Genomic DNA, 22,518 nt, shown 5'->3' with positions numbered 1-22,518 from the left:
GGGGAAACAAGAAGTTGAATCTGGCAAAGCCAGTTAGACAATTTCTCATCCTTCCAGAAAGATGCAATATAAATAGATAAAAGCAAAAAAAGTTCTGGGGAAACAAGAAGTTGAATTTGGCAAAGCCGGTTAGACAACTTCTCATCCTTCCAGAAACATGCAATATAAATAACTAAAAACAATAAAAGTTCTTGGGAAACAAGAAGTTGAATTTGGAAAAGCCGGTTAGACAACTTCTCATCCTTCTACAAAAATGCAATACAAATAGCTAAAAACAATAAAAGTTCTGGGGAAACAAGAAGTTGAATCTGGCAAAACCGGTTAGACAACTTCTCATCCTTCTAGAAAAATGAATATAAATAGCTAAAAACAATAAAAGTTCTAGGGAAACAAGAAGTTGAATCTGGCAAAGCCGGTTAGACAACTTTTCATCCTTCCAGAAAGATGTAAAAGAAACAACTAAACGTTCTGAGTAACAATAACGTAAATACAACATAACAACATCAATATCACGTTTTACAACCATCAATAGACTAGGATCTCATCACAGAAGCATGTTCATATTCAAAATTCAAGATCATACAAAAACAAAATACTCCATATTCAAGATTTAAGATCAGACAAAAGCAAAAGATTGCATATTCAAGGTTCAAGATCATACAAAAACAAAAGGATTCCATATTCAGGATTTAAGATCAGACAAAAGAAAAAGATTACATATTCAAGTTTCAAGATAATACAAAACAAAAGACTCAAGATTAGCTCCTCTTACCTCTATTCCAGAATTAATCTTCTACTTAGAAATCGTTCCTCGAAAACTTTCAGAATTTTCACTTTGCAACTAGAATTTCCTCCGGCTCTCTCTTCTCTCAAAAGTTTCTCAATTTTTGGTGCAATTTCAGTCTTCCCCCTACTTGCTATTTATTGGCTAAGATTTTGCACTATTTAGATTTTTATAATAATATTTTATTATAATAATATTTTATTAAAATAATATTTTATTAAAATAATATTTTATTATAAATAATATTTTATTATAAATAATATTTAAATCCCATTACTGAAAGTTGTTCCCTTAACTCTACTTCTAAAAGTATTTTTGTCTTTTTGCAATAATTTTTTTTTACTTTTCTTTTACAAAACCTTCTAAATTAAATTCTCAAAATTTTGAATTCCTTCTTCTAAAATTACTATCATCCTTTATCCTAAATTTTTAATTTTTCTTATCATAATTTTCTTATTAATTATATTTTCTACCTATAAAATTATTACTACTAACAAAGAAAAATTGATACTATTTATTAAAAGGGTTAAATATGTTTTTTCAGAATTTTCACTTTGCAACTAGAATTTCCTCCGGCTCTCTCTTCTCTCAAAAGTTTCTCAATTTTTGGTGCAATTTCAGTCTTCCCCCTACTTGCTATTTATTGGCTAAGATTTTGCACTATTTAGATTTTTATAATAATATTTTATTATAATAATATTTTATTAAAATAATATTTTATTAAAATAATATTTTATTATAAATAATATTTAAATCCCATTACTGAAAGTTGTTCCCTTAACTCTACTTCTAAAAGTATTTTTGTCTTTTTGCAATATTTTTTTTTTACTTTTCTTTTACAAAACCTTCTAAATTAAATTCTCAAAATTTTGAATTCCTTCTTCTAAAATTACTATCATCCTTTATCCTAAATTTTTAATTTTTCTTATCATAATTTTCTTATTAATTATATTTTCTACCTATAAAATTATTACTACTAACCAAGAAAAATTGATACTATTTATTAAAAGGGTTAAATATGTTTTTAGTCCCTAAACTATTGGCCGTTTCTGGTTTTCGTCCCTCTTTCAAAATAAGGTACAATTTGGTCCTCATTCTTTCCGAAACTTTGGTTTTAATCCTCGAAAACTAACACCGTTAAAAATGTGTTGACATGGCTAACGGTAGACTGACACACAGTATCGTCGGCAGGCACAAAAGAAAAATAATATTGCTGTTTGCAATTCTCTGGTTATCTCTTTCCACGAAAAAATATAGCAAGTCCAGAAATTTCAACTTTACAATATTAATTAAATTATAATTAGACTATAGCAAGAGATAATTAATTTACTAGTTAGGTTGGAGAACTTCAAACAATTATTTACGTACAAATCAATAAAATTTTTGAATCAATGAGAAGAGAAAAAAATTATTCTCAGTAAGGATGAACATTCCTGCTCAATTCGTGGAAATTGGCGAAGAACCCGAACAGATCTTGCCGGTACGGTAAGTAGGACTTGCGTTTATCGTTCTCTTTCCTTGCTCTATTCATCACATAATGTTTCTTGTGCGCAGACGATGCTGTCGTTTTCCCCTTCTTCACCTCAACCTTCTTCACCACCACATTTCTCGCCTTCTTCGCTGGCTTCGCCGTCGGCGCGTGGTTCAAGAACACGAATGTGTCCTTCCCGTCGCTGTTGCTTCGCAGTTTCACGTCACGGAATCTCCACAGCTTCGAGAATCCCGTGGAGTTGCTCTTCACTGCAGACTTTGGATTCCATTTGCAGTACGATCCCTCCAGCGGCGGAGCCGCCGTAAGTTTGTCTGTCGCCGAAGGCGACAACAATAGCGACTCTTCCGGATGTTCGACGAATAGAGTTAGTGGAGGGTGGACGCCGCCATCGTAATCATCAAAGAAGAGAAGATCCTGGTTGAAAATAGGAAACATCGGACGAATCTGGCCGTTGTCGAAGGCGTCGGCGGCGGAGATCGGCGATCCGTCGGAATTCACAAGCATGAAGCTAAATTCCTCCTCGTCCTCTTAGTAAGGATGAACATTCCTGCTCAATTCGTGGGAATTGGCGAAGAACCCGAACAGATCTTACCGGTACGGTAAGTAGGACTTGCGTTTATCGTTCTCTTTCCTTGCTCTATTCATCACATAATGTTTCTCGTGCGCAGACGACGCTGTCGTTTTCCCCTTCTTCACCTCAACCTTCTTCACCACTACGTTTCTCGCCTTCTCCGTTGGCCTCGCCGCCGGCGCGTGGTTCAAGAACACGAACGTGTCCTTCCCGTCGTTGTTGCTTCACAGTTTCACGTCGCGGAATCTCCACAGCTTCGAGAATCCCGTGGAGTTGCTCTTCACTGCAGACTTTGGATTCCATTTGCAGTACGATCCCTCCAGCGGCGGAGCCGCCGTAAGTTTGTCCGTCGCCGAAGGCGACGACAATAGCGACTCTTCCGGATGTTCGACGAATAGAGTTAGCGGAGGGTGGACGCCGCCATCGTAATCATCAAAGAAGAGAAGATCCTGGTTGAAAATAGGAAACATCGGACGAATCTGGCCGTTGTCGAAGGCGTCGGCGGCGGAGATCGACGATCCGTCGGAATTCACAAGCATGAAGCTAAATTCCTCTTCGTTCTCTTCTTCGTCTTCGTTTTGTTGTTCTATCTCACCTTCGTTGTGCTCTTCTTCATTTTTGTGTTCGTTGATTTTGAGCTTTGCAATGAAATCGTGTTCGAACTTTCCAGAAGACTCGACGAAAACAAGTTTAAATATCCAAGCTCCTGAATGTCCTGCGCCTTCATCTGAGAGGCTTGTATGAGGATTACGGACATCAGAGGGAGCAGGCACAGGGTCACCAGGTGTGACATCAGGTAGTGGTACCCCAGTTTCACATACTTCAGCTTCACGCTCTGCGAAAAATCCGGTAACCTTTTTTTCGACTCTTTCGAGGTTGAGCTCGAGGTTGTCTCCTTCGTGTCCGTCTTCGTGTTGGAACTCATAATGGATCTGACCTGATCTGAAATCTGGTTCCTATGAGAGAGAGAGAGATTGAATGGGTGAATGAAGTAAAAGGAGAATGATATATATGTAGTGAGTACGAAAGAGATTGGTGCGGTGAGGGTCAAAGGAGAGAAGCGCCGAGCGCTGGCTTCAAAGAGAGAGGGAGAAATGGTGAGAAACACTTGAAAAAAAAAATAGTGTGTCAGTCTACCGTTAGTCACGTCAACACATTTTTAACGGTGTTAGTTTTTGAGGACTAAAACCAAAGTTTCGAAAAGAATGAGGACCAAATTGTACCTTATTTTGAAAGAGGGACGAAAACCAGAAACGACCAATAGTTTAGGGACTAAAAACATATTTAACCCTTATTAAAATAAATAAATTTTCATGGACTTTACATAACATGTTATCAAACTTATTCTCTTTGCCTTAATGTATATGTTAAGAGTCAAATGCAATTTCATTCCATTGCTCTTGTAAATACCATGCATTGTGTCGTCAAGATGATTTGTACTTGATTGATTGTTACATATGAAGGTTTAGTGTAGACTTGACCATAAAGCCCAGATTCAAAATATTTCCATGCCAAAGCATCTCATAAACTTTCTAAGATGTTTAAAAATATTAGGATTGAAAATTTATGTATATATATAACCTCATATTTTGTTGCAAGCATAGGAGTTGGGATGATATTTGCTTTTTGATGAGGTATTTCAACAAACTCATCTTCGTAAAAGATAACCAGTTTCTTAAAGAAAAATCTTGGAGGACACATGTAAGAAAACATACTTACTATTAAGCTTAATTACTTACTTGGTCCCTACATTGGGAGGCTTTTTTTTTTTGTTTAGTACTAGCTTTTAAAAATGCATGTATTTTGTCCCAAAGTAGTAAAAATTGTAGTAATAAAGTCCCTTCTGTTAAATTGACAGAAACATAGTTAACTCTGTGCAGACTTGGTGAAGAAATCTGCACTTTTTCTTCACTCTCATATGTTCTTCCTACAACGCCCAACTTTTTTTCTCTTAACTAAATTTCATCAATTTGGATTCTTTACATTATTAAATCCAGAATCTCCAACAAATTTCATTAAAAAAATATACATAACACCACCAGAGAAACTTTTGAACTATAATTTTGGGAAAAGAAAAGCAATCATTCACATCAGTACCCACCTATTAAAAATGTATTTGTTCTTCACCACTTACTACGTTGAACAGGAATAGTCATTCAAAATAGACAACAAAGTTTATTTTCGTCTTGGTAATATAAATTGCACATGATCTTATTTTCCAAAATTATTTTTTAATTACAAAATCTTGAGATAACTCTTATTTAGTGTCTTTTCATACTTGCATTTCTAAACAATCTTATTTCTTTCTTTCAAGACGCGTACTCAAATTAGAATTTTGTAGAAAAAATATAAATTTTAAATGAAACTTTATTAAAAAAAAATCGTTATATTAGGTCATCATTTGTTTATACTTTTAATTAAATATTTGTCATAAATTTTCTTATGTTATAATTTTAAATAAAAAATTAAAAAACTTAGTTAAATTTTAATTCTTTCATGAATTTAAATACTTTTTATTAAATTTTTATTAAAAAATTTCTATTAAATATTTAATGTCTATATTTTGTTTAACATCATTTATTGAGATTAAGTAACTAATTAACTTTACAGTCTTAAATATAATACTTTGAACTTAGAAAATTAAATAGTAATATTTTAGAATTTTATAAATACATAAAACAATGACTATTTGTAAAAGTAATTAGTATTTTATAATTTTTATTATATTTTATTTAAAATTATTTAATCAAAGATTATGTAATTTTAATTAATGATAAAAGTTCGATTAAAAATATAAAAATTTTAAAAGTCCAATTAAACAACAAATTTTAGTAAAAACTTACTTGATTAATTTTTTTTTATATTTTTTATGAATGTATATAAATGTTCACAATACAAAACAATTGTAATCATAATCGAATTAATAATGAAATCACACATCAAAAAGACATTGAAACATAAAAAATTTGATTACTCGATCAAATCAAATTTTTTAATTGAAACTTATTATCAAACTTAAATTCATTGCTTAAATTATAACTAATTTCTGTCATGCTTTTAATGTTAAATTATAACTAATTTCTGTCATGCTTTTAATGTTGAGAGAAATAGAAAAGAGAGAGAAAAAGATGACAGAAAGAGCATAGGAGAGAGAAAATACATGCATTTTTAAAAGCGGGTACTAAACAGGGATCAAGTAAGTAATCAAGTCTTACTATTATTTACCTTCAAACTTAAAATTGTACCATATTTAACTAATTTCTCATTCTTTTTTTAACAAGAAGAATTTGAAACTAAAATTTCACATGCTAAATCTGAGCAATGATCATGTCCTAATGCATCAAAAGAGCATCATAATGATGATGTTGCACAGGATGAGATCATTAGGACTCAATGTTGGGTTGCAGTTATTGGTGAAGAAAATGATGGAAGACTATATGGGCTAAGATAACTTGCTACAATTTGCATTGGTTGAAGAGGTAGCCTCAAGCACCAACCATCTTCTTCCACCTATAGTGTTGAGAACATACTCAAGTAACGACTAGAAGCACATGATCAGGCTTATGAAAATTTAAGTCGTCAATTTCAATACTTAGCTCCTAATCCTAAAGATGTCTTCAACAACATCAATCCAATTCATCAATGTTCCAACATCAACCCACCCCCGGTCCAAGAGCCACAACTCCAACAATAAGAATAAGACCCTTAGATAGAGGATAATAATTCTATTGATTATGTAGATTATTAGGATTCTTTTTTACAGGTGTTCTCTATTATGTGTGAATACATTATTTACTAAGATATTATTACTTCAACAACTTATTTTCTACTTATGGATTGGCAGGTATTGTATGTCTTTGTTTAGGTAGAAATATTAACAAGTTTGTCTGGATGTAAAGAATATAACTAATAGCACTTTTATTGCATGTTTGTTGGTGATAAAATTTAGCATGTTTGTTTGCGTGTAGAGAAAGATAGCTCACTTATATGAATACATGCATACATTTATCGACAAAAATATTCATTCGTAATGTTTTGTAAATTATCAACAGAAAAATACGTCGATAATGTCCCATCACTAATGTAGAAAGGACTTTAGATGTCTGTTATTTTGGGCTTTTAACGTCTGATCTCTGTCTGACATCTATATGGGTGACGTTAATGAGACGTCAAACACTATAGGTCAGAATTCTATATAGACGTCGGACCTATATAGGTCAGACGTCTATATAGACGTCCGATCCATACAGGTCAGACGTCTCTAAGGTTGCTCCTGACTCATGGTGATTCGAGTTTACAACTTTATATTTTAGTTGAAGCGAATGTATTGTACATTTTTTTTATTGGATGGTTTTAAAAACGTAGTGGAGAAAATTGGAGGAGTGCAAAACGCAAGACATCGTCGCCGAAGAACATTGCTTAAGGACACGAGAATAACTACACCAAAACCCAACGAAAACGCATTTTAATCGGTTCAAATGAAGGATAATGCATCGAAGAATGATGTAATCGGAGTAAAATTAATTTAAAACAGTGTAAAAGTGAGAAAACGAACCTGAAAAGCGTAACCCGTAGAGAGACAATGCGACGAAGATGATGAACAATGAGTGCGTGTAACAGCTGTCTCGTGTTTGCGGTGTTTTAATGCCGACATTTAGAAGTCGGTTCCCCCATAACAGACGTCTAAAGGGCTTTAGAAGTCAGCTACCCCCATAACAGACGTGTAAATAGAGTTAAAAGTGATTTTTTAAATTCTTGGGCTGCGTATTTAGACATCGGTTCTCCCATAGCCGACGTCTACATGGCTTTAGAAGTCAGAGTGGCGGGATCAAACGTCTAAATAGAGTCAAAAAGTGACTTTTTAAATTTTTGGGTTGTGTATTTAGACGTCGGTTCCCCATAACAGACGTCTAAATAACTTTAGAAGTCGGAGTGGCGGGATCAGACGTCTAAATGGAGTCAAAAAGTGACTTTTAAAATTTCTTGGTTGTGTATTTAGACGTTGGTTCCCCCTATAATAGACGTCTAAATGGCTTTAGAGGTCGGAGTAGCGGGATCAGACGTCTAAATGAAGTCAAAAAGTGACTTTTTAAATTTCAGGGTTGTGTATTTAGACGTCGGCTCCCCCAATAACAGACGTCTAAATTACTTTAGAAGTCAGAGTGGCGGGATCAGACATATAAATGGAGTCAAAAAGTTACTTTTTAAATTTCTGGGTTGTGTATTTAGAGGTCGGTTCCCCTAATAACAGACGTCTAAATGACTTTAGAAGTCAGTTCCCCCATAATAGACGTCTAAATAGAATAAAAAATTATTTTTTTTTACTTTTTCGTTTAGTTTTGGCATCTATTGGGGGGAGCCGACGTCTAAATAGTTGTTTTATTTATGAAAATGCCACCGGTCATTTTTTACATTTGATATTCGATGATCAGATGTCTAAAGGGTGACGTTAAAGGTATTTTCTGCACTAATGTATAAAGAATACTCATTAAAGCCTCTATTATTAATGGAAAAGTCATTCGCTAATTACCGAAGAAAATACATCCTCATATTTAGTAATAGAAATGAGGTTGTTAGTAATTACCAAAAATTTTAACATTCTATAAGTAAATATTATCGATCGTATTATTACTTACAAACTTTTTCTTTCAAAATTATGTCAAAGAAAAACATTTATTGATGAAATTTTTTTATTTTTGACAAATTATAACTATGGATGATTTATTTAGTGCTAATTCTCTTCATCAATCTACAAATTCAAGATAATGTAAAATAAAAAATTGAGTTGTGTATCGATTGTTCTGTGTTTCAAATTTATTTTATTCTCTAATATCATAATTTCATGTTGAGATTATAATCTTCTATTGAGAATACATTTTCCCCAAAATTTCAGAATACGTTTTGAACGAGATCTTAGTTTAATAATAAGTTGAAAAATTAGATTTAATGAAATTTTCATATAGTTCGTAAGAATATTAATCTATCTCAATTAGGTATTCAATTAAATTACTTGATTGAATTGATTAGTTTTATCTTATATTTATATGATAATATTCAATTTACATGCAACTAAATTTATGGATTGATGTTTTATATTATCTTATTTTAGTAACAAAATATATTCATTTTACTTTTTAATTTTAAGTCTTGGAAGAACTCTACTTAATTTTGGTTCATATAATTTTAATTTTAATTTTTTGTTATTTTCTTATACTTCCATAATATTCTTTTCATTTAAAATTAGTTAATTTAAAAATTGTTAGAAAAAGTGATAAATGTTATGTAATTCATAAAGAAAAATCCAAAATATTTGAAAGTATATATATAGAAAGAAAAACATGACTATATTTCAATAATGAAAGCATATTTGTGTGTATGTATTGGATAAAAAAATAGTGAAAACTCAAATAACTTAGAGAGACTCATGCACATTACCATGTTCTTCTTCTCGTTTCCTTGGTGGGTCCTTTGTCTTGTGTTGTTGTAACTTGATGTCTTGTAATCACATCAACCATGTTTTTTTGTGCTTCCTAGTCACTTCACTTTCACACATTTATTTAGTTCTCAACTCACTCACGCACTTCACTTCACTTCTTCAATCACCTTTCTTCCATTCCTTATATTTCCTTAATATTCTCTAATTACTTTTTCCTACATTATTTAAATACTTTTATACTCTTATATTTTACTTCCAAGAGTTATTTAATAAATAAATGTTCAAAATAAAAGAGAAACACATGATCAATGAAAACATGTACCTACATGTGCAATAATTGGTCCAGTTTGAGCTTTATTTCTGCAACCGATTTAGTCAAAGTTATCGGAAGTGAAAATCTTTTTAGTCATTATTTAGGGTTTAATGAGTTTATGCCTTTTTCATCTTTTGGGATTTTGGATACAATTAAAGTTTTGGGAATAGGAGATATATGTAAGTTTTTCAACAAAGTTGAATGTGACAAGTTCTCTTCATAAACTTGAAGTGTAATACTTTGTTTGAATATACTATATGACAATCTTAGTAAATAAGAAACGTTATATTACATTAATTGAATGCATGATATATGATTGGCCATCTTTTAATAATTTCAAATTATATATGCCTTCGATTAAAAATAGAAGTTAAACAAAGGATACATATTTTAACATCATAATAAGCTATTAATAAGTAACTATAGTATTTTAGTTTATCGTACAAAATGAGATTAAGAAAGCAGGTTATATGTCTCGATTTTTAGAAAACCGAAGCATATGTAAAGGTGGTGACATTTTTGCAATTTTAATGAACTTATACACCTCGGTTACAAGGGAACCGAAACATAAAAGCAAAATTACCTCGGTTAAAAACGAAACCGAGGCATAATGTTTTGTCACTTTCCACCTAAAATTGGCTATTCAACTGACAACTTTTAGAAATTGTTGTACTGCCTCGGTTCTCTGACCAACCGAGGCAGAAAAGTTATGTAATTTTTCAATATGTTAGTCTATGTCCGAAAGGGGTAATCAAATTTCATTTTAAAACCCTTGGCCTTCATCATTGATTCTTCTTCTTCTCGCGGATAACCCCACCATATTGGTTCTTCTTCTTCATTATTTCTGGCTCGTGCAAGGGAAGTAGACTCGGGGAGGAGGAGACAACGGTGTGGAGATGACGCGACCAGGCGACGTTTGTGGTGGTTCGCGGTGGCGCATGGGCCGTGAGACGCGGTTTCGTTTTTGGGTTATCTTCTTCCCTTCTTTCTTTTCGGGTTCAGACGCGGTTTCGCGTAGGGAGCGGCGGCCGGCGCGACTTCGTTTCTGCGGCATGACGGTCCCTATTCGTGGAGGTGGCAGTAGCGGCGTCTCGTGATTTAGGGTTTCGATTTGGGGCTTGGCGACACTGTGGGAGGCACGACTCAGGCACGATCTTGCCTTCGTTGGCGGCAGCTGGCGGCGGATCTCGCCTTTGTAAGGGATCGTCCTTAGCGCAACAAAGGCGTGACAATGGAGCGACAAGGGCGCGATGATGGCGCGACGAGGGCTTCTACGTTTGACGGCGAGGGTTTGGCGGCGAGGGTTTCGCGACGAGTCATTTTTGGTGATTTGGGTTCTCTGTAACCACTCTCTGCACGCACTTTTACTTGCCCACACTCCACAAGGATCTGCCCCAGCCCATCACAGTACTAGGGTGTGTGCCCTTTCATGGCAGGGATCGAAACACAGGATCAAAACACTTTGGTCAAGCACAAGATCGAAACACAATGGTCAATTACAAACTATTTCTGATATTTTTTTACTGAAAACAGGTCCCAGCAGAGCATTCAAAGATGAGGAAAGGGGTTACCCTCCTTTGTATCTTGTTAGACCAATTGTTCAAACTGGGACAGCTACAACTGGTTGTACAACAGGGTTGGAGTGTCTGACATGGTTGGAGAAGCAACAAGATGGTTTGGTTTTGTATGTTTGTTTTGGAATGAACGAGTTGGCACATGGTTTGGAATTGAGCAAGCACAAGCTCTTGTGGGTTGTGAGAGCACCAAGCGATGTGGCCAACACAGGTTATCTCGGTGGAGAAAAAGATGTAGACCCATTAGAGTTATTGCCAAGTGGGTTCTTGGAGGACCAAAGAGCAAGCTATGTTGCACGTGTTTGTGCTCAAGGTCACTCGGGTTGAAAAAGTTTTGAATTTTGGAAGAATTTGCCTTTAACTAGTTTCTTATTACAATAAGCTGAACAAAGTGTGGCAAGAAAAAAAAAGTAAAAATCACTCTACTGCCTCAGTTCAGATCCCAACTGAGGTAGTAGAGTCCGACATATTAACTCGATTCAGCAGGAACCGAGACGAAATCCTACCCCTTTTTACCTCGGTTCACAACTGAGGCAAAAAGGAGTACACTTTTTACCTCGCCTGTATATGTCTCAGTTGAAGAACCGTTGTCTATGGACGGAAATAATCATTGTCGTTTCCCTTGACCACGTACACTTGACAAGATAATAATTTACTTTCATATAATTAAAAGTTATAATAAATTAACATTTTTAATTACATAGATACGCGAAACACAACCATCTTCAAATATGTAAATTATATGTAAAAGATTCCATAAATAATTTTAAATTTATATTAACTATTAATGTTTTATATAAAAAGTATTGAAGTTCAATTAAATTTATATAAAATATGGTATATTGAAAACTAGGAAAAAATGAACTAATTTAAAAAGAATTATTATAAATAAGATATACATATACATATAATTATATATAAATCTCATCACACTATTAACATAAAACACGAAACAAATAATAATTGAATTACTTTAAACAAAAAGAGAACTTTTAAATCAGATTTTAATAAAACAAAGTAACTTTTTACACTTAATGCTTTGCAAAAAGATTTATTTCAAGCATCTTCTCCTAGTGACTAATACATGACTAAAAACCATTCCAAAAATCAACCTCAATTATTATATTAATTATTATATTAAAGTGGTTTTTCTATAGCAGATGATACAAAAGCTCCTTCAATTGTGTGATTTGATCATTATTGAAGAATATAATATCTCTGTTTTTTAGTGAGTTTCGACCATTAGAACTAGAATAACTTTTAAGGCATTCTCTTTCTCACACACACAAATTGTGGTTATATCCTCCGTTATTTAGAAATTTCACACTTAAACACCTATCATTTGAGTGTTCTTGCTCTTTTAAAGATTGAGAGTTATTGTAACACTTAAGAGCTCTTATAATGCATTAGTGATGCATTTGTTATATCACACTAGTTTTAGAAACATCAAATACACAACTTCACCAACATTTGTTGAGTGTTATTGTTAAGCATTGCTGAAATTATACACACTATGTTTTTGAGCATTTATGTTGGCGTCCATAATAAATGGTATATATAATCATTATTCAAACCTTAGGCATCACTTGTAAGTCATTGTTTGAGCGATATCAATTTAGAGAATAAAATCTTTCTAAAACATACTTTCAACACTTTTAACTATATAATTTTACTTTAAACAATGTATTTTAAATCTAATAACTTTTAAGTGTGGGTGTGTGAATGAGTACGAGTGTGGGTATGAGTCGGTGGCATAAGCGTATGTGCGTGCGTGTGTGTATGTGAACTTTTGTTTATATATTTCTATAAACCCAATTAAGCTTTGAATAAATTCTAATTACCAACATTTACTTTGGTAATATATTCTCTTTACAAAATATCGAAGAAGAAAAAACATGAACATTTATAAATAATGAAATACTTAATAAATTAAGAATGTGATTAACTAAATTTGATTTTCACGTTACTATTTTTGTTATAGATATAATCTGACAATACAATGATATTCATATTATTATTATTTTTTTGTTATTAATTACAAGCTAAAATTTAAAATGATAAAATTATGATAAAAAATAAAACATAATATTTATAACCTATTTATAAAATTTCTATTTTATATTCATAAAAAATTTTAATTTACAAAACTTCATATTTTATTGTGATTGAAATAATTTTTCTTAGTAGTTACTTGTATGTGGAATGTTCTTAAGAAAATTTCAAAAATATTCAATTGATAAAGTGGAGATAATAAATTATGTATTTTATAATATAGAAGTAAAAATATTATATATGCTTATGGGGAAATTTTGAGACAAATTCTACTCTATTATATCAATAGAAATGAGTGTATTCATCATAAAAATTAATAGAATTAATTATGTTTTTGTTCTTAAACTATAATGTGATTTTAATTTTTCTTTTTATCTCAAACTTTGATCCCGTTAGGTTTAGGGTCAACTTAACACCTAAATAGGTAAAACTATTTCTTGAGGTCTCTTAAATAAAAAGGCCTCCAAATTTTTTTTAGTGCTAATATATCTCTATCAAATTAATTGTAAAATTATGTTTGAGAATAAAATTAAAATATTATAAGTGATAGTTAATTTTTATTGATACTAAAAATAATATTTAATGAGCTAACAACAATAAATCATAATTTTCTTTAGGAAAAAGGAGTTGGTAGTTATCTTTACTCTCTTCTTATTATCTATCAATTCTACTCATTGACTATTGTTTTCATCTTGAACATTGCTTTAGTTCAATTTGACATATTAGTTAATTACTCATTATTTTATTATCATTTCTTATATATTTTGCATGTGTCTATTTTCTTTATTTCAAGTGGTAGAAGGAGCCATAAAGGTAGAAGGCTAAAAGTAAAGAATCATTTGCTTTAGTCTAACGGTGTTTTTTGAAAACTAAGGATAATGAAAATTTATTTAAGTTAAATAATGTCTCAACAAAGATTAAATGGATTAATCTTATTATATGTTGAAAAATTAATATTAAATGAAATAAATTGTGACAATTAGATAATTTTTTATTGCTCAAAAAATAAATTTTAAATGAAATTATGATAGATTTTAAAATAAATTATTTTATTAGTAGATAAAAGTGACTCATTCTTAAGTTTGTTTCAGGTCTTCCAAATTCTTGAGTTAATCCTAATTAGGTCCTTATATTCAAGAAATACATGAATGCAATTATTTTTGTCCCTCTACATTAATTTTTTTTAAGTAACAAACATAAATCACCTTGGATGTGGTCCACAAGTTATCCTCCTATCAAGATCTTAAATAATCAATTTGATTTGTTGTTTGTCACACTAAAATATAGTTAACACAATTGGGTGAAGAGAGCTACATTCTATGCATTTTTTAAGTATGGAGACCTATCAAAATTAAAGATTTATATAAGGACAAAAATCGCATTAAAAATTAGGAATGAAAGACATAATTAACCCAAACTAATATTATGAATTTATATAACATATGATGATAACTATACATTAGACAATTGTCACATACCACATTGAATCAAAGTAAACAACAACACTAGTAAATTTGATTTGCACATAAAAATGGTAAGAAAAACTCAGTCTCTAATACTTCCAACTCGCATGGTAGTTAATTAAGTTTCATTAAACCTCACCTTACAAATGAGTTTTGTGAGATTGAGTTAGACCTAAAGTTCACTTTTTAACATGATATCAAAACCATTATTTAAAGTCTATCTTAGTGAAATTTACTATTAGGTATATTGTTTCACCTATTATTAGGCTGCTATAAGACTACCTATTAATGTCTAATCTCAAACATAAGATATATATACCTCGACATGAAAAAATGTGTTAAAAGTTTCACATCAATTAGAGATAAAACTATTTAATAATATATAAGTGGATAAAAATCTTCCTTTATAAATAAATTTTATGAAATTGAGTTAGACTTAAAATTCATTTCTTAACATGAATTTAAGCCTAACTCAACTCTATGATATTAAGAAAAAAAAAGAAAATAATTAAAAAAAAAACGAAAATGACGACTAAGATTTTTAGAAAAAAGAAAAACCTAATCTAATACTATTTAAAAAATTATCTAATAAGTTTTCTGTCTATTAACAAAAAATATATACAAAATACAAGAAACAATTTAATTTATCATTATAATTAATAAACTATGATTTTAATTAATCTTTAAACAATTAACACTAGATAATATTTTTAAAATAATAAACATAATAATATCTATCCATTACATTTAAAAAAAAAAACAGTGTTGTGTGAGAAAACAATAAGAACCTAATCAAACACTAAACTGAAACATGTATTATATTAAAAGCGTCACACATGAGTAAGTATTGGAAAAGGGTGAAAGACAGCACACTGGCGATGTGTAGAGGGAAAACAATCTCGTACTAGACAGAAAAACGAGGGCAGGAAGGAGGAGCCCTGTACGAGGTGAAAGAAAGTGTAACTTTTTTAGAAGAAGCAGAGGGCACCAATAGTAACTCACACATTTTCATGGTGTCACTTTCACAAGAGAAACAGCAAATTAAGTGAAATGGAAGCAGAGGTGACAACTGAGAGAGAATAAGAGGGTCTACAAATGTAGCATTAAATACAGATACATAGAAAAAGAGATTGAATTGAATGAGATGAGACAGATAAGATAGGATGTTTGTCCCACGTGCTGCCGTAGGAAGCTGGTATGGCACGTGGCTTCTTTTAGTGGCGGTTGGAACCTGATACTGATGCTGTCTGTCACCTACTGAATTCAACTCTCTTCTTCTTCACTCTTCTCACCATTTTTGTGTTGTGTTTTGCACTGTGTTTGCTTCACGCAAGACCTCTTCTTCCCTTTCTTTCTCTACTACCATACTACTTTGTTCCCTCCCTTCTTAACTTTCCTTGCTTTCCTTGCTTGCGTGGCTTTAAAGTTTCAATCTTTCGACCAAATTCAGACCCCCACTACACACATCGCTCTCGTAATAACCTTAACAAAATGCTTCTCATCAACCTCAGAGACCATTCCTGCTACCCACATTCATATAATATTTCAAAAACAAAGACTTTTATCGTGTCAGGGAAGAACAGAAAAAGTGTAAAAGAAATTACCTTTTAAATGTTTGTGTGCATTTCATAAAAATGTACAAAAGTAAAAGATTATCTTTTTTGAATTAATTCTTTTTTCACAAAGCTTCAGTATATTCTTTCCGTTTCTTTTATATTATCCTTTAATGAAATTGGAGTTTTATTATGTATTTTATAATTTAACTTTCTATTATGAGTGGAACTTAAACTTTAAATTAAAAGAGATATTAGTAACATATATTTTCAAACACTTTTCTTTTATTTAAAGATTACAAGCATTCTTTATTAGAAAGTTAATTATGTTCGAGCTAAAGTAGTGCCATGAAATTCTTTTTCTGAATGTTTAGTGTATCATAGGAAACAACCACGCTTCTAGTTCATTTACACATATATATTCAAGTGTTCTAGCACTTCTTTATAATTAAATAAATTTGGCTAATGGCTTCAAAATTTCTTAATTTTGTTAAATTTTAACAAATAAAAAATATAGGTTAATTATGTTTGCACTTCATAGATTTTATGCAAAATTAGAATTTATTTCTGTTCACTAATTTTAATACATTTTGATCTATTAAAAGTGAAACGATATTTTTAGTTAATATTTAAGAAGAAACCTACCAAAGCAATATAAATAATTTAAATACAACTAAAATATTGTTTGGTATATTAAAAAAATATAACAGTTATTACTAGAAGGATTGTATTTATTACTTTTTAAAAATTAAACTACTTCATACATTAATTTCAATTTTTAACAAATATTTGAAAATTTTTAAAAATAAAATAGTATTATCGGAATGTTTTCTTCAAGACTCTTCAGGGAAGAGTAATATTATAAAATACTTAAGAAATTCCGTCTTCCATTGATATACACCTTTCTCCCATTTCATTAATTATAAAGTAACGTGTGATAGTTCTCACAGAAATTTGATAGGATTACTGAAATCAAAGTCTTTGCTAGAAGCCAAATTGAAACTGAAGCACCAAGCTAGTCCATTTCAAGTGAGTGACCCACCACCAAAAGCATTCACTCATTATTCTCTCGACATCAAATCAAAATCAACTTAGCAAGTAACATACAAACCCCTCATCACCTCATCATCATCATCATATATATATATATATCTCTTTCTTGTGCCCCACAAAAATTTTTGGTTCAACCCTTTGCAAGGAAAAGATTAGGCCAATTTCTTGCTTCTTATTACCCTTTAGAGAGAGAGAGAAGGAATGGATTATGGAGGAAAGATTGGTGGAAGTGAAAGAGGTGGGCCTTGTGGTGCCTGCAAGTTTCTGAGGAGAAAGTGTGTGAAGAGTTGCATTTTTGCACCATACTTTGACTCAGACCAAGGAACTGCACATTTTGCTGCAGTTCACAAGGTGTTTGGTGCAAGCAATGCCTCTAAGTTACTCATGAGAATCCCTGCACACAAGCGTCTTGATGCTGTTGTTACTCTTTGCTATGAGGCTTTGGCTAGGGCTAGAGATCCTGTTTATGGTTGTGTTGGTCACCTCTTTGCTCTTCAACAACAGGTTCATATCATCTCACTCACTTCATTTCTCCCTTTCATTTCTCTCATTCAGTATACTCATCTCTTTATTCCTTCCTTTCCTTCTTCTTGCTCATCACAGAACTTTTTAAATGTAACAAAAGTAAGAGTCAAATCCAGCAAGGGTTTAAACTTTTATGTGTCTTTCTTTCTGGTTTGGTTTTCTGCAATTCTTGGTAAAACCAGATAATGCATTTTTGTCAGCTACTTAACCTTAAAAAATAATCTCTTCTCTTTAAGAAATAGTAAAAGGAAATGGTAAAATTCAGATAACGGTGTCTCAAACAAGATTACACAACATTACACATGTGAAGAACTTTAAAACACCAGAAGATGGAAAGCTTAGAAAATGGTTGTATAAAATGAATGACTGCAAACTAATACTATATCTCATCACTCACTTCGTCTTCTTACTTTTCCTTTTGTTTGTGAACCATGAATCAGTGATGCAACCGAATGTGTTGGAATAAGTACTTATGCTTGTTCTTGAATCCTTATTCATTGCACACTTTGTTTTAGATCAATCATTCACCACTACAATAGGCTTGATTATTGTAGTTTTTAACAGGGATTAATATTAATATTTTAACAGATAAACTGGCAGTGATCATGCTAACATGCGCCTGGGTGTGAACTGGTCCCATGCTTGTACTTTGCAGTGTAGTCTCTTGACAAGCATCACTGTTCTGTATTCCTCGTAGGTCAAGATCTTACCATTTAGGATATTATTATAGTTTGTACATTGTACTGTTTGCTTTGACACGTTTGTTAGCTTTTGGACTATTTTTCCATGGAAGCCATACACTACTTAATTAGGACGCCCCCTATGAGTGTAGGTAGGTTTTGTGATTTCAAGGTAGCCATAGATATATCCATAATCAGGTATACTATACCATTATCACTAGCTACTACTAATCAATACTTAAATACCATGTTATTACTATGGTAGAAATAATGAACAAAACCTACCCAAAAGGTCAACATTTAGCATAAAAACTTGGGCACCTGAAATCCATGTGCTGTTGAAAATTAGGTTCTCAATGAACAAAACTTTGTGAAATTCATGGTAATTATTAATATTAGTATAGTGTTTTTTATTTTTTTTACAAAGAGAGAGGGGTGGTGGTGGTAGCCGTCAACTGGGTGTAGCTGACTATGGAGGCTTGTTTTTGTTGCTTGCCGGAGCCACCAAGCAACAAAATTAGCAGCTCGAGAAATATTCTAATATTTTCTGTCTTGACTTTCAAACTTTGCTACATATATACACATTTGTATATTAGCAAATGGTGATTAATGTTCACAATGCATTTAAGTGATGTGATTAAAAATAATGAAAATGTTTCTTCACGTGAATATATTGCAGAAGTTCCTTAATATTATTATTTTGTGAGGAAATTTCAGTTTAATGCAGTATTGTTTAACTATGAATAGTGTCTGATTTTGTACTTGAAATTTGGTGGTGTTAATAAATTTTATAATGTAATGATCACTGAATTGCAGGACATTGTCTAGTGTATAAAAGTCTTAAAAATTCACACGCTTGTATTCATTGTATATTATATTCAGCACGCTAATCAACTCAGTTATACCATAAACTGAACTATTATAGTCCAAACAATGAGTTGTTTTATCTACAGTTTTCTACAGTATATTTTTAATCTCCAATTTGAGAAATTTTGATTTGTATGAAACTTTGCAATTGAAACTAAGATGTAAAGTGGTAGATTTATTTATTAAAATACTTACCATAAGATGTAGCGCAGAAAGACCCTACCAGATTTGAAAAGTCTTATGTTATACTAAGGTTATTGTTTATTATTGATGATCTTAGTAGATAAAGTTGCATAGTCTTATGCGTGATATAATAGCAACAACCATTTTCCTTATATTGGAGAATGCATCAAGTATTATCTAAATTCTATGATGCAATAATTGACTTGTAGAATCTCTCTACATGTTCATCCATGATACCTGTGATTAACAACAGCAAAAAAATAGAAAGATAACATCTGCACGTAGTACACTATATATATATATATATATATATGTTTCTGTTCCAATTTTGTGGTCATTATTGGGCAGAAATACACCAATTGCTTCCTCAACTTTAATTAGGTAGAATTCCATTTTCTCTGTGATTAGTTACCAAATAACAATTAAGTAATCCCCCTTCTAGATTCTGCAGAGAGAAAGGAAAAGCAGTTCTGGATAAGATTGATCTTGTCTTTTGCTGCAATTAAACAAGCATTCAAAATAAAATACTGAAGCTTAAGTTTATCTTTTAACACTGAATGAGAATATTCTTCACATGCATGCATAATTTGGAGTATGATAAATTGTATTAAATTGCCGACACATGATTGAGGTAAGTGGCCATAATCTTTATCTCTTTCTCTCTGACATTCTACTATTGTCTGTTCAATGATATGGTTAAAGTACTTTTTGATCAGTTGATGATATCTTAATCAGACAAATTGTGCTATTACTATGGCTACAGAATTATTAAGTTATCATATTTAATCAAAACCTCCTTACATGATATATGAATAGTTGCAATTGAAATGCAACTGATGTGTACTGTAGTTGTTTAACAACAATGATTAACTAGATGTTGATTTAAATTGTGCAGGTTATGAACTTGCAGGCTGAGTTGACCTATGTTCAAGCCCGTTTGGCCACAATGCAGCGCATGCCAATGGCAGTGGCTCCTCTTCCACACCCTCAAAGTTCATCACCACAAACTCTTCCTTCCTCAGATCATTTGGCATCAAATGCTGAAATGCAGAGTGTCCCTATTATGCAGTATGATCCTCTTCAACCACATTCAGCATCATTAGAGTTAAGCAGCATCCTTTTCAACCAATCAGATCAACAACTGGAGGATAGGGAACTCCAAACTTTGGCTCGAGAATTTGTCACCAAATACTTGCCCGGAGTAAGATTCCAGCAATCTAACTCTCCCTAAGCATAACTTTGCTTACCATTTTCTTGTCTTTTGCTTTTGCTAATCATGTCTAATGAAGTCATATCTACTTTCTCAGTTTGTTGATAACTGTACTTGAAGAATCATGTAACAACCAATGGCTATCTCTTTCTTTGGCTAAGAAAATTTTCCCAGTTCTTCTGTTGGAAATTAGACAGTACCATGCACTGTGTACAAGTTCATAATACTTTTAACTGGTTAATCATAGATTCTGAAACATCTAAATGTTAAAAAGTTCAAAGTTAAGCTATCAACAATGTCGAGCAGTGTTTTCGTGGCAGTATTTTTCGTTTAGAATTCGAGAAATAGAGACATCCTTAGAAACATCCATGTCTTGAACATGAGAACGTTCTGTTATAGATAAATAGTCTCGTCGTTTGATTGGTATAAATTTGAGAATTTTGAAATCAAGTGTAACACTGAATAAATTATGTTTTTTAATAGAAAATTGTGATAAGATTGCGTCAAAAATCACCATGTAAGTAATATATACTGATGAAGGGCTTCAAAAAACACTCGTTAACATTCATAAAGAAATGCAGTTATCATCCTGGATGATAATCATTACCTTACGAAGAAAGTATGGGCACCAAGTTCTACTACGTTCACAAGAATCAACAAGGCTGATTCTGTAAGAACCTTTCCATCAACGACAAGATTACAAATAGTAAAAATTAAAACTTTCACTTATAAGTAGCCACCCTATTGGAAATTTACCGAGTCTGTACTGATAAGCAGACACATCAACCACAGACCAAACAAATAACAATAAACAAAACAAGAATGAATAGTACATTCAAAGAACAACCCATGTGACAAGTGAACCTTAAATCTCCACCCATTCTGCTGAACTGTTCCATGAATGATACTGAAGCAACAGTACTTAAAAGTTTCATGCAACTTTCTGATCATGTCCGCTGTTTATTAAACTCAATGCATCACAAACTTGGAAAGAATTAGTACACAACAAGTAAAAGTGAAGAGAAAAAGAAATTCATGTTGATGCAATCTCCAAACAACAACGACAAAACATCACCATGATTTAACAGTTGAAATTAAGTTTTTTCAGAATACGTCAATCACTATGAAAGAGATAACCTATGTCAAAATGACTAGGAGAATCCTTTCTATGTACCATGTGTATTATTTTTCAACAGAAGTGTATCATCTAAAATAGTGTATCAATGATATTTTTGCATTACGACCATTATTCGAACCATTATAACACATGTTAACAACATAAGAATAACCAATGTCACATTTGATAATCTGCACACGACTAATAAGCGAACGACACTGATGGAAATAATAACTAAGTGATGTGAATCACTTATTAGGATTATCATTCTCATTATCTTTAAGTTTAGTTACTTCGTTTCTTTATATTTTCCTATCTGCATAAGACACGCACATCTGAATCCCTAATTTCAGATCTATTACTTTTTTTTATTAGGACAATTGTGACCTATGATTATATTAATTAGGATAATTACTACACATCATCCCACTAATCAAGGATTTCTTCATTTCTTTATTTTATCAATTGGGACAGTTGTTAAGAATGATCCTATTAATTATGAATATCTTTGTAAGTAAGCCTTTGTAAAGGCAGATCTGAGGGAAATATTATTAATGAGAAATTACTTTTAGAAAAACTTCTTAAAAGGGTCTCTGTCAAAGATGAGGCTGCTTCTCACTTTACCAGTCACAAGAAGGCTCATAA

General features: G+C 31.9%; 2 protein-coding genes and 1 pseudogene across 2 annotated transcripts; 1 reads left to right on the top strand and 2 right to left on the bottom strand.

Moving 5' to 3' along the window:
• Positions 1-2,139: 2,139 nt before the first annotated feature.
• On the bottom strand, positions 2,140-2,801 carry LOC148191119 (uncharacterized; the record flags this gene model as incomplete). The annotated part of the gene is made up of 1 exon (XM_088101302.1): positions 2,140-2,801. A coding segment is annotated over one exon (603 nt), but the record flags the coding sequence as incomplete, so codon positions are not given.
• Positions 2,802-2,804: 3 nt separating this feature from the next.
• Positions 2,805-10,650, bottom strand: LOC148191118 (uncharacterized; annotated as a pseudogene).
• Positions 10,651-17,253: 6,603 nt separating this feature from the next.
• On the top strand, positions 17,254-21,191 carry LBD19 (LOB domain-containing protein 19). The gene is made up of 2 exons (XM_047301407.2): positions 17,254-17,795; positions 20,442-21,191. Exons 1-2 carry the CDS (start codon positions 17,493-17,495, stop codon positions 20,775-20,777), a joined length of 639 nt encoding a protein of 212 aa, XP_047157363.1. The 5' UTR covers positions 17,254-17,492; the 3' UTR covers positions 20,778-21,191.
• Positions 21,192-22,518: the final 1,327 nt, after the last annotated feature.

This window comes from Vigna umbellata, chromosome 11 (genome assembly GCF_029865625.1).
Source record: "Vigna umbellata cultivar VRB3 chromosome 11, Vumbellata_1.0, whole genome shotgun sequence".
NCBI lineage: Eukaryota > Viridiplantae > Streptophyta > Magnoliopsida > Fabales > Fabaceae > Vigna > Vigna umbellata.
This window is presented reverse-complemented; position numbering and strand designations above follow the sequence as displayed.